Genomic DNA, 13,101 nt, shown 5'->3' with positions numbered 1-13,101 from the left:
TTAAAAATGCTTCTGTGGGTAAAAGAAGAAATTTTGAGAAATATTATATTTGTCCATACCATTTTCCTTCATGCTGCAATGTGACATTCAGGATAAAGTCCTATGATAGAGATCAGGCCATTCTCATGAATATTTGGAAATGGCTTTTATATTTTCAGTTTTTAATTTTTGAGTAATTTTGTAATGTGCTCTAGACAATTGTATTGGTTCATTGATATCTTTTTATTTAGCTTTATTTTTTATTTCAGTTTATTGTAGTTGCCTACTTAAATTTTTCAACCAATATTTACATTTTATTTTAGCCTTATTTCAATTAACGAAAACAAGTGTTGATTCACATGTTTGTTTTTGTTTTTTTAACTGATTAATGTCCATAATGAAGTCATTAAACATTCTTTACAATATCTTATTTTGTGTTATACAGAAGCAAAATTCCTTCTGGTTTTTATGGGTGAACCAGACCTTTAACCCACTTTTAAATTTAGAACATTTTAAATCTCATGTTCATTTTTTTTTAGTAAAAAACGTGCACGGTTTTAGAGAATATGTAATTTAACTAAATTGTATAATATTTAATGATAAAACAGCAACTTGGCATAAACATTAAAGCAATTGTCTGACTATTTTGGGTACGCCTCATTAGTATGGATGATTTTTGTGAGATGTCACATTATACAGTCATATTGGTGGAGTCCAATTTTTAATTTGATAGTTTTATGGTGTGGTAAGAGGCACACACCTCTGAGGACTGATACTCAAGCCTTACTAATCACTACTGAACCATCCAAGGAACAATGTCAATAAAGTCATTGCACCACAACAACTGTTTCAGGCCAAACCTGAATTGGTGTCTCTCGGCGTGACAAAGTACAAATATATTGATTCAACATTCAGCTCGCCTCTAATTAAAATTAGATTCTGAGTTAACAAATGGGATGTGGCTTACAGTTTAACACACTAGATGTCACCAGCAGAATAGCCACACAGAGTCATCAGCCATCAAAACAAGAAATGAATATTGGGTGTAAGATAACTTTTTATTGGTCAGCTTCTGAATTGGCTACATGACTAATTCTGGTGCTAAAGCTTGGTAGATATGGCAGTTTGTATGTTGTTGATGGGTATTGATCTCAGTTTGGACTGTAGTGAGTCTCTGCGTTTCTGGTGCATTCTCTTAAAGTCTTCGGAGATCTCCAGAACAGTTTTATTCTTTGTCTCGGGCACGTGGAACCACACAAAAACACCAGAGAAGAAGCAAAACACACAAAATATGAGGAAGCAAAAATAATCCAAATGCTCCTGCAATGTAGAAAAACATTAGTTAAGAAAAAAAACTAACAGTGCAAATAGGCATGTTTTTAAAAGTGTACTTTATATTTTTTGGTTTATGTCATCTTACACTTTTACTGACACCTAGTGGTGTGGGTGTATGTAAAACCACCTTTCAGTTTCAGATTCCACTGATGAAATGCACTGTTCACATTAAGCCATAATTAATTTATTCTTCAAGTGAAAGATAACAAGAGTAGTAACCAAATAAAGTTGAGTAGTATTAAACTGGTCATGTGATCTAAAAATGGCAGCCTCCATAAGGAGACCCACTCCATGTAAAATAAAAAAGTTTTTAATAAGGCTACTAATATGAGTGGAGTCTTCATCTCATGTGAGATTACATTTGAAAAATGTTTAAAATGATGTAACATTTTTGAATGTGTAAATTCTAAGCAAAAAAATGGGTCACAAAATGATTGAGGCGGACCATCTCACCACTATAAGAGGAAACAACATGCCCACTAGGAAGAGCCCGACCCAGTTGAGGATGCAAGCCACCATGAACGCCGGAGGTTTATAAGACTGTGTGAAAATCTCACCAGGAAGTGGTGCGGTCACCCCGGCTGTGGAAGAGAGAATTTTTGAGACAATAGAGCCACAAACACGAGTCCGAGATGCACTCTGAACGGCAGAAAAGTGTGTGGATGTACCTGGCCCGCTAGAGAAGAAGAAAATGTAGGTGAAAATGAGGACCATGCTGCAATATGGCATCCAGGATACAAAGTCCTATAACAGAGCCAGACATATCCAATCTCATGAATAGTTTCATGTAATATAAACAGTACCTTGTTAGTCATACTCATTAATTAGTTTTTTTTTTATGTGTACCTCATTTATTTTAACTGATTTGTCTTTAAGAAATAATCCACTTAAAATTGTTGTTCAAAACCCTTATGACATTCTTTCTTCAATGAAATGCAAAATATGTGGATATATGGTTTTCTGTGAATAATGAGTTCAATTGTGTCTGTTCCTCACACAGAAATCATTTTGATCTGAACTTATATATGAAATACATTTATTGTACTTTCATGATACGTTTTAGTAATTTTGAAGATTGACAGCTCCAGTCCCCATTCACTTTTTTAAAACATTTAAAAGAGCAACCTGAAATATGGTGGTTATCTGTAAATAACAGCCTTAAATTTTAATCTGTTCCTCACACAAATCTGTAATATGAGTTATATGTACTTATCCAGTACTTTCATGATGCTTTTTGACATTATATGAAAAGAGCAGCTGGATATTCTGCAAACATCTCTTTCTCATATGGCTTTGGAATGAGATTAAGTAAATGCTGACTAGTTTCAATCACACAATCTGCTCAATCAGCGCTTTTCTTGTTAATAACTGAATTATTAGCCATAAACACAAACTATCATTTGTAGTCTCATTCAAAAATTAACCACACAATGTATATAATTGCACTATTGCATAATTAAAGAAATAACCAAACCTGCAGGTAAAGAGTGAGTGTGAGCAGGGCAAGCGAGGCCGCCATGCACAGGTAACCCCTAAAGAGAAGCACTCTCTTCCCTGTACTCTCAATGATCAGCACCTGGATAAAAATAGCACAGTAAACAACCACACAAAACCAACAGAAGCTTCCTTTAAACCAGGTCACGTCATGTTTTGAGGTTGAGGTGGTGAGGAGCGGCTCACGCAGGCAATGGAGGTGGAGACTTCACACAGGCCTGTCCCTAAGGCGGCATAGCGCAGGCTCTCCTTGGCAATACCGGCAGCTTGAAACACATCAAACGAATAGAGATAGACCTGCAAAGACATCAATCGCAGGCCGTATGAACACCAATACCTTCAAATTCTATTATTCATCTTCGAAACTGAATGATGAAAATAATTACGGTGGCTTTCTTTAAAAAGAAGACAACTCTCGTAATGTGTTTTCAATCATTTTTGGATTGAGCAGGTGCGGGCGGATGCGTGTCTTTTCCTTGACTCACAGCATTGATTCCGCAGAGCTGCAGAGTGACGAACGTGACGAGGATGGTGAGGAGCTGCCAGCGGACGTTGTGGTCGAGGAAGAGGTCCGTGAGCCCCTGGATCTTCACTCCCTTCAGGGTGGTGTGTTCAGCCAACATCTCCTCCATCTCTGGTCCAGGGTCCATTTTAGCCCCCCACAGCCTGCGCAGAGCTGGGCCGTAACAAACATTGTCAAACGACTTGACAGAATACACACTGTCAAATTTAAGAGAACGTGATTTGGCTTGGGAAGCGTTTGCCAGTCGATTAAAAGTTTGGGGTTGGTAAGATTTTGTAATGTTTTTGGAAGAAGTCTCACCAGGGCTGCATTTATTTTAATAAACAAATACAGTAAAACAGTAATATTGTGAAATATTATTTCAATTTAGAATAATTCTATTCAAATATATTTTAAAATGTCATTTATTTCTGTGATCGAAGTTGAATTTTCAGCATCATAACTCCAGTTTCATCACTTTTCATTAGTTACGTTTTCATCCAAGTTGCGAATTTAACTTTAAATTGGAATAATCGCATAAAACATTTGCAAATAGCACCGTTTTTCACTTTGCTCAGGCATTTCAGAACGACCAAAACAACATTTTCAGATTCTGTGCAATGAGATCGTTCCTCTGGTTAGTCCAGCGATGCCGTCCCATCGCAAAGTATCATGACTTTTTTTGATGCGCATCAAGGAATTTATTTGGTATCTGTGTTTGCATCGTTGTTTATGCACGTTTTCTTATTGGATAAAAAGTTTATCCGAGTTTTAATTCGTAATTAATGAACCTGTATTTTTAGAATTTATGCACATCTTGACGTTTCATCCAACGTTGTTTATGCGATATCCCAAAACGTGCATAAAATAGGTGGATGGAAACATAGCTAGTGTCACATGATCCTTCAGAAATTATTATAATATGCTAATTTGCTGCTCATAAAACATTTATTATTATTAATGTTGAAAACAGTTTTTGCTGCTTAATATGCTTGTGGAAACCCTGATATACTATTCAGAAGTTTGGGGTAAGTAAGATTAAAGAAAAATAAATTAATACTTTGATAAAAAGTGACAGTTAAGAAATGTATAATGTTACAAAATATCAGTACATAAAATATACAAAATTATTTTAAATATTTCCATTTCAAATATATGCTGTTCTTTTGAATTTTCTATTCATCAAAGAATCCTGAAAGTATTGTGGTTTCCACAAAAATATATAAAAACACTTTTCAAAACTGATCATAATAAGAACCACTATTAATAATTGAACAATAATTATGAGCAGCAATAATAAAATGATTTCTGAAGGATCATGTGACATTGAAGACTAGAGTAATGATGCTGAAAATAAATTACATTTTGAAATATATTCAAATAGAAAACAGTTATTTTTAAAGTGTAATAATATTTCACAATATTGCTGTTTTTTTACAGTATTTTATAGAATTGGTGAACATAAGAGACTTATTTCAAAGACATAAAAAAATCTAACATTTAACCGGTAGTGTGTGTGTAAATGTCAAAGGAGGAGTGTGTGGTTCTGACCCGTCTCACAGCCGTGTTTGTCTGCCTTCTCCAGCAGGAGGTACCGCGGGGACTCTGGGAGAAAGGGCAGAGTTAACATCTGCAGGAGCCCAGCCGCCCCGCTGAAGGCCAGCAGCCAGATCCAGCGCTCCTCAGTGCCCAACACCTCGCTGACACACACACACACACAACGTTCAAAAGTTCAAATCTTTCAAAATGAATGACAAAGACGTGTTTATTTGATTAACACGTGGACAGCGAAAGTAACTGATGCTACAAAAATGCTACAGGAAGATGAACCTGCTGTTAATGACCCACCTGATCCCAAGCAGCTGACCGAAGAACTTCCCCAATGAGACAAAAGAGGCCACAGACACACCAACCATCCCACGCAGCCTCTTGGGGGCGCACTCCAATATATACATGGTGTGGACAGTCAGACTCACACCTGCGCAGACATCACTCAAGTAGTTTATATGGAAACATAGCACATCACAAACCAGACAATACATGTACAGATTTTTCCAACGCACCAGCGTTGACGCCGTATAGGACGCGTGCCACCATGATCATCTCAAACGAGAGGGCGGTTTTACTCAACAACATCAGGACAGCTCCACAGATTGCCACCACATTGTTCAAAAGCAGAGTTCTCTTCCTGTGAAGGGTTAAAAACACACACTGTGCAAACACACTTAATTGCTGCTCCTTCTATAAGAATTGAAATAATTAAAATTGACCAAAAATGCAATGGTTACCAAAAATAAAAATCATTTTCATGTCATTCCAAATCCGTGTGATTTTTTTTTTTCTTCCTTTTTTAACACCATGCCAACTTCTATGGCTATGTTCATGGCGAGGGCCAGGTTTAGTTATTAAAAGATAAAACTAAATAAGAACTCAAAGGGGTAGAAGTATTACAGTCCAGCAAAATGTTTAATGTGTATGATTTTTTTCTTTCGTCACACACAAAAAGAGATGTTTGGCAGGATGTTCATGCTCTTTACCATTTAATGAAAGTGAATGATGAGCTAAATTAAAATGAAATATTACATTTGAAATGATTTGCTCTGCCAGCTGGGTTACAGGAACAGAACATGACCTGAAGAGGCTTCATCTAGGATAGACTGGCTTAAAGACATATATGTGGCTTTATGTTAGCATTATTTCAGGACAATTCTGGAATTAAAAGCCCATTGAATTGCTCCCATTTGGTCATTTATTCATATGCTAAGAATGTTTGATACAAAAGTTGCTTCTTAAAATACAGAATAATGGGCTGTGGATGGATCCATGTTAGGATCCTGAAAATCAGCCAAGTTTACACTAGTGTTAAAAGGTTTTTTTTTGTTAGTTAAAGAAATTAATAACTTATTCAGCAAGGATGGATTAAATTGATCATGAAAGTGACAGTGACAGGGTTCCCACACCTTGGTTAACTTCAAATTCAAGGACCTTTCAAGGACTTTCCAGGTCCAATACCCTCAAATTCAAGGACTTAATGTGGGGACACATTTCAAGTGAGAGCAAGGTTACATCATGTTACTTTGTAAGATACATTGTTACAGTTTTCATCTGTCAAACAACTATGCAAAAAATATATTTTTTCATTTATTTTTGGCCATATGACAGAGATCTGATCATAGTTTATAAATAAAAGAGACTTAATTATAAATTAAATCATACTCATATCATGCAAAACCACATTGAACCCCACTAACTTTCATTATATGGACAAAATACTGAAATATCTTATCTTTTACGGTGAACTATCCCCAATAAGTAACTTCATTCAGCATCAGATGACCTGACTGCACTTCCAGTACCTTCCATACACTCCTGCCAGATGTCCAGCATACAGGGTTCCGGCCAGTCCTCCGATGCAGTATATGGACACAATGAAGGACCAGATGAGCGTCAGCTCCCACGGTTCAAGAGAGTGGCCGTAACGCTGCTGGCAGGTGCTGTTCACCAGCTCTTTAATAAACTTGCAATGTAAGCACAAGCCTCAGTTGATTATGCTATTCATTTCATTTTATTGTACTCATAAGCTCTGATAAGTATTGATTCTTTGATCCTTTGGTAATGTCCCATCTCAAGACAGCAGGAGAAATGCATGTGATTTATTCTGATTCCCTCCAACCCCCCTATTTGCAGCTCAAAAGAGACAGTAAATCACCCTAAGACACTTTATAACCAAACAAGCAGGTACTTACAAGTGATGGCGAGTTCAGGACAGAGATATGGAAGCCATACTGGAAGGTCCCTCCTATTCCTGCTATGAAAATGGCTGCAACGAGCACTGGACTTCTTGCCTGCAAAAAAAATGAAAGATTTTTGTGAAAACTGGACAACCAAACCATCATGTAATTTAACAGTTAGCGTACCAGTTGTCTTAAAGCATCCGTCATTGTGTGCAAGTGAAGCGTACTCTACATGAAGTCTTGATGTCTTCCTAAGCCAATGACGATGACAAAGCAAAGCAAAGCAATGACGATGACAAAGCAAGAACAAAAAATGTCTAACTTACTGTTGATGTGTAACTTTTCATGCTTGGTTGAGTTTTTGGTGAGAAAACGGAGTAAAGTTGAGAACTCAGACTCATCTTCACACGTCCCTCGGGTACTGTTAACTGAAGCCGCTTCTTTTGTCTCAAAATGAATAATACTAAAATGTCAATACAGCAATCTCGCCGTCTTTTGAAATGACACTGACATTTGAGATGAGGTTACCATTCCTGCAATTTTATTTGAGCTCCAATATTTTTCTACTTTCCACCAATATAAATAATACAGCAATCAATTCATAATTTCATCATCCCAGATAAAGTGACCCATCTACATCATCAACTGCATTCACAAAGCCAATTTGTAGGTTGACCCCAGAATGCAAATTCGACATGTGGTGCTCCTGAGAATTTCTAATGGGTTTTCAGAACAGGATTTATGAGTAAATTAGGTCTATTGTTGACATTGATTGAAGAGAAGTTTGTTGAGCAAAATAATGAGTTTTTGTACTGCAACATAAATTACACAAAGTTATACCTCAAATGTGAATTCATGAATTATTTACAAAATTGAGCACACAACGGTTTTAGCATTTGATGTTTGACTGTAGTGGATAATTTATATCGTAGAACAAAATGTGAAAGTTTCTTCAGGCAATAACAGAACGTATTTTACACATAAATCCATCTCTCTGTCAGGTTTTAGGCCTACAAACGTAATTAATGTACATAAGGATGATTTGGCAAACAATTTGGATACTGAAGTTCATTCCACGGCAAACAGCTCTCAAACAAACATATCCTTTAGTGCACAGTGCCTTTTAAAACTCCATTGAAAGCGATGTGATGGAGATGTGGGCGTCCATGACCCTTAGAGCAGGATGTAGCGTGTGAGACCACCGCCTCGGACCTCCTTCAGACGCTGGCAGTGGCGTAACATGTTCAACATGCCCACAAACCGTTTGTCCACCTTCAGCTGAGTGAACTCTCTGATGTCTTGCTCCACGATGAAAAACTGACCTGTGGGACACAAAAAGTTTTGATGGATTACCTCTTTCAGCCTATAAGAGCTTATTAAATACCAGACCAGGATAAATGACCTTAGTTATCAGAGCACTTATACCAGTTCATGCTCCTGTGGCGTTAATAGTTTTTTTGGAGCAAACAGTTGACTCTCAATTCTTATATGACAAGTCTGTTAATACAAGATGGACTGCAGAGCTAAATGAGGTCAAATAAGCCGCTCCAGAACAGACAGACAGATAAAACTGTGATACCCTTGGTGTCCTTTGTCTCTTGGTCTTTAAAGCGCTGGTGGAGCGTGCGGGACACGTTGTTCAGGGTTTTGACTGACTGATGGAGGATCTTATATTTTGACGTCACAGCTGTGTTGATGCTTTGGACCGCCGCGTTCAGCTGGTCGTACGTCACACGGCCTTTCATGTACCTGCGACAGCACAAGTGAAGTTGAAGAAACTTCAATAAATTGCAAGCGAATTTTAGCAAACATTTGAAAGATGCTGAATCAAAACAGAAACCTCATAACAACTGTTGTTTGGGACACTTGACTCTGATTGGTCAATCATGGCATGCTTGTTCCAAAACCCAGTGAGCTCCCTTCCTTTTTACTGCCTACATAGGGTATGTCTGCATTATCCGGATACTTTGAAAATTGCATTTCATTTCAAAGCGCTCTCCCTCCACACTAGCGGTTTCAAGCATCTTCCAAAAGTTTCTTATCCACACTGAAACGTCAGAAGACACTTAAATCATCTTACTGCGCATGCGTAAAACATAATAAAAGATCACTCACATGATACAGAAAAACCAGACATGTGCATTCAGGAAGCACTCAATCGCCACTCCACGTATGGTCTAAAACGCGATTTCTGAAAGGGATAGTTCACCCAAAAATGAAAATTCTGTCATTAATTACTCGCCCTTCAATCTGTTCATCATATAAAGCGATCATGTCTTTTCAGAAAACTTAGACTAATCCGCTCAATCTCTTTAGTTGCGTAGCTGTCTATGGAGGGATAGAAATCTCTTAGATTTCATCAAAAAGATCTTTATTTGTGTTCCAAATATGAATGAAAGTCTTACTGGTCTGGAACGACATGAGGGCGAGTAATTAATGACAGAATTTTCATTTTTGGGTGAACTATCCCCTTAATATTTGTTTAAACAATTAGCCTTCAACAGTGGAAAAAATGCCATTACCCATTGTAGAAGCCATATACCCTGAATGTTTAAAGTGAATGTCATGTGACTATGGGAATAAGTGAAGTGTTAATTATGTGGGATTAAAACACCTGTTGTGGGTGTGTTGGCAGGGGAGAATGGGGTGAGTGTGGGAGCACGCATTTTCCAAATACATCCAATACCAATCCAGCCACCAATACATCCAAATGATTTTACTCTAAAGAATCGTCAGAACTTGCAAGAAGTTTTCAGTGGATGAAAAATAAAATTCAGGATTCAAGTATCAAGGATGATGTCATGAGTCATGACGTGTCACAGAAGACCTCAATCAGTTCCTTAGCGGTTTAGGTTTGTTTTTATTGCGCCGCTACACCCATGATACGGCAAAGAAATCTCTACTAATCAAAGAATCGTGACAAACAAATTGCGCAAAAAGAACACTTTAGCGCCACCCAGTCCTATGAAACACCACAAATGACATAATCCAGTCATTCTGCATACGTTCTCAAACTACCTAAATATTAGAAAAAGAAAAAAAATGCAATAATCTTTTGCAATCTTTTTTTGAATTTGACATGTCCTTCACAATGCTTCATGGGACTGTAGTTCTTTCCCTCATTAAAGCTGTACAGTCTTATTCCGTTGCATTTTTTGCTTCAAATCAAAGTTTGTAATGTTGTAATTCACCTCATAGCTGCTTGATTTGGCTCATAACTTATAACTCTTAAACAAAGACTTTTCAGAAATCCCTATGGGAAACACTTCCAGAACCAAGGTCGCTGAAAACATGGACGGCCACTGTTGCCCTCTATAGAGTTTGGTGGTAGCATGCTGTTAAAAAGAAGAAGGTAGCCTACCTTTCGAAACAGCCTTCACATCAGGATCCCGCCTACTATGCTGTCTAGTTAGGCGGCTCACTGGGTTTTGGAACACAGCTATTGTTTACAATTATTTGCTCACAGAGTTTGTTTAGACAGTTGTGGAAGACTCACGGTGGTATGCTGTCAAACTCTGGGACGGTAATGAACTCCATCTCTTTGATCTGGTTGCGCTGAGGTTTCCTGGGCGGCCCCTGATCCTGTGGGGCGGGGGGCGCATCTGTCTGCCTGCTCTGAACTGCCACCTGTCCTCCACTGAAGACAAAAAAAGACAAACTCATCAGTTTGAGTCAAACAGAAGCTGGCGGAGGCTTTATGTTGTTGAGATATTTGTGGTGTTTCCTAATGATGAACCAAACTGAATAAGGCACCATCCCACAGATGGATAGTTAGGAAATAGAGAGATATAAAACAGGAAATACCCTTGCGGAGCTGCTTGTTGGCCTCTTTTGGGCATGTGCGGAGGGGTGTTGTTCTTGAGGTGATGGGCATCCTGTTCATCCTCCTGGAAAAACCCTTCTAGATCCTATTGGCAAGATAATTAAAAGATTCAGAAAAGAGAACAAAAGTAAAAATGTAGCTTTGAACATATGCACTTTTGGAAAAAAAAGTTCTCTCCCATCACTGAATGTTACAATTACAGAGAATATCTGCAAAATAAAATAAATATTAATGAAAATATTACACCTTCAAATGCTTCAGCAAGTCTCTCTGCTGGCCCACATATCTCTCAAAGCGATCAAGAAGCTCATTGATGGCAGCGACTTCTTGCTCGATTTTGAGAAGAGTTCCCCGTTTGTCTGGATCTTTTGCTAAAGAAAATTCACACAGGACATACCGTAACAAATCATAGCACCAACAAGGAACACAATTTAAAAATGACAAAATATAAGTTAAGTTACAAACTCATTCATTATTTCAGATTAACGTAAAGAGATGCACCGAAAATGTCGGCACCCGAAATATTCGGCTGAAACAGTTCAATAAATTAATTTTGGAGGGCCTAAATAGTGACATTTAATTAGCTCTCCTCCGCTGGCTTGTTTTGACTGGTAAAACATGTCAGCAGTGTGGACACACTTCACCAATAACAGAAATGATGCTAGAATAGCAATATGCAGAAAAATTTGGGCTACAATATTTGAGAGGTGGCTCGTTGCCAAAAATAACATTACTATTACTGGTTTAGTTTATCACATTAGAACACAACATGAACAGCATAGAAAGTTATCCAGTTACCCCAATTTAAAGGTATAAATCACACAAAAATGTAACTTATTCATTACTTTACACCTTCAAGTTGTTCCAAACCTGTATGAGTTTCTTTCTCACAAAAGCAGATATTTTAAAGAATGTTGGTCACCAGACAATTGATGGACCCCATTGACTTTAATGGATTTTTTTTTCTTCCCCTATGTAATTTAATGAGGTCCATCAACTGTTTGATTACCAAGATTCTTTAAAATATCTATATTTGTGTTCAACAGAAGAAAGAAATCTTTGAGGGTGAGTAAATGATGACAATTTTAATGTTTTGGGTGAACTATCCCTTTAATTAGTAATAGGCCTACTTTATTTTCGGTTTTTAGCTAAATGAAAACTAATTTAGTTTTTTTGTGAAATAAAAAAATGATTTAACTGCATCACTAGTAACGGGTACAGTAAATGCTGCTTACCAACAGCTCGAAGCTCCAGCAGTCTTTTAATCATGGAAATTTTGTTGTTAATATGTTGTGTTACTTCTTCAAGCTCACAGTGATTCATTTCTTTAGGGGAGATAAAAAGATTAGAGGTCAACAAGAGCATATATTCAAAGACAGACCATGCTTAGGACTGTAACTCCTCTACCTAGCAACCGCCTAACAACACCCTAAGAACAAGCCAGATATTCGTAGCAACGGCCTAGCAACCACCTAGAACACATTAGCAACATCCACCACTCTAAACACCAATAACCCAGCAAACACACACTCAGACCACATTAACAAACCGCTTAGCAGCAACCCTGCAGAATTACACGACATGTAACACAATTCAAATTATATTTACTCTTCATTAGGCCGAAATGTTAACACATTTTAAAGCTTTAATGGGAGGCTTTATCATTCGTTCTTCCTCTTTTATTTTTAATTGTCGTGATGATACGACGTGACTTAAAACATTTCGCGCGATGAACGTTACGTTACAGCCACAGGACGACAACAACGACAACAAATATAGTGACTAACAGACCGCATTGCCCACATTAAACACCGTTTAACAGTAACGTTACTCCCTCAGTCAAAATGTAACGTTATGTTACAAACATAAATCATAGTCCACAAACACTTCTTCATCAGTGTAAGTTAAATATAAAAATAAAAAAAAGTCTCGTTTTGTAACGTTATTGTTCTCAATCTAAAGACACAGCTGTGGATACATCGGCAACTTTATCAGTTAAGAAAGAAAATACAAAACAACTAATGATATTTACCTGTCCTATGGTTTTGAATGGGGTTGATTTGTATATTTCTGAAAGGGATGTGATGTGATGTAGCCAGATCGCGCCAACTTTCAAACACACGCACGCGCAGAAGACACTTTGTGATTCGTCCACGCACTTTCGACAGAGAGAAACTTATTTAGCACAAATTCATAATAACGTAATAATAACGTGTGATTTCTCATAAGACCAT

At 37.5% G+C, this 13,101-nt stretch overlaps 2 protein-coding genes across 5 annotated transcripts; both read right to left on the bottom strand.

The window, feature by feature from the left end:
* Positions 1-1,024: 1,024 nt before the first annotated feature.
* Positions 1,025-7,293, bottom strand: LOC307152118 (solute carrier family 2, facilitated glucose transporter member 11-like). Of its 4 annotated transcripts, XM_079860521.1 has the most exons (12): positions 7,228-7,293; positions 7,057-7,155; positions 6,667-6,827; positions 5,374-5,498; positions 5,159-5,288; positions 4,862-5,010; positions 3,294-3,484; positions 2,995-3,105; positions 2,789-2,890; positions 1,983-2,058; positions 1,768-1,895; positions 1,025-1,299 (listed from the first exon to the last, which is right to left on the bottom strand). In XM_079860521.1, exons 1-12 carry the CDS (start codon positions 7,249-7,251, stop codon positions 1,081-1,083), a joined length of 1,515 nt encoding a protein of 504 aa, XP_079716647.1. In that variant the 5' UTR covers positions 7,252-7,293; the 3' UTR covers positions 1,025-1,080. The 4 variants fall into 4 exon arrangements, with proteins under 4 accessions (XP_079716647.1, XP_079716645.1, XP_079716646.1 ...); XM_079860519.1 differs by having other exon boundaries at positions 1,768-2,058; XM_079860520.1 differs by having other exon boundaries at positions 7,057-7,281.
* A 251-nt stretch (positions 7,294-7,544) lies between these two features.
* On the bottom strand, positions 7,545-12,998 carry ska1 (spindle and kinetochore associated complex subunit 1). Its single transcript, XM_079860522.1, has 7 exons — positions 12,900-12,998; positions 12,103-12,192; positions 11,114-11,238; positions 10,849-10,952; positions 10,541-10,681; positions 8,624-8,793; positions 7,545-8,366 (listed from the first exon to the last, which is right to left on the bottom strand). Exons 2-7 carry the CDS (start codon positions 12,188-12,190, stop codon positions 8,218-8,220), a joined length of 777 nt encoding a protein of 258 aa, XP_079716648.1. The 5' UTR covers positions 12,191-12,192; positions 12,900-12,998; the 3' UTR covers positions 7,545-8,217.
* Between the last annotated feature and the right edge of the window lie 103 nt (positions 12,999-13,101).

This window comes from Squalius cephalus (genome assembly GCF_949319135.1).
Source record: "Squalius cephalus genome assembly, chromosome: 24".
Classification (NCBI taxonomy): domain Eukaryota; kingdom Metazoa; phylum Chordata; class Actinopteri; order Cypriniformes; family Leuciscidae; genus Squalius; species Squalius cephalus.
This window is presented reverse-complemented; position numbering and strand designations above follow the sequence as displayed.

Coding starts and splice junctions, on each gene's coding strand:
- LOC307152118 (XM_079860518.1), bottom strand. CDS start 7,206: ATGATGGTTTGGTTGTCCAGTTTTCACAAAAATCTTTCATTTTTTTTG. Junction 5,499..6,666: donor CTGGCAGGAGTGTATGGAAG/GTACTGGAAGTG, acceptor AACCCTTCACAG/GAAGAGAACTCTGCTTTTGA. Junction 5,289..5,373: donor CCTATACGGCGTCAACGCTG/GTGCGTTGGAAA, acceptor ATGTCTGCGCAG/GTGTGAGTCTGACTGTCCAC.
- ska1 (XM_079860522.1), bottom strand. CDS start 12,190: ATGAATCACTGTGAGCTTGAAGAAGTAACACAACATATTAACAACAAA. Junction 11,239..12,102: donor GCTGGAGCTTCGAGCTGTTG/GTAAGCAGCATT, acceptor AATTTTCTTTAG/CAAAAGATCCAGACAAACGG. Junction 8,367..8,623: donor AGAGACAAAGGACACCAAGG/GTATCACAGTTT, acceptor TGTGTCCCACAG/GTCAGTTTTTCATCGTGGAG.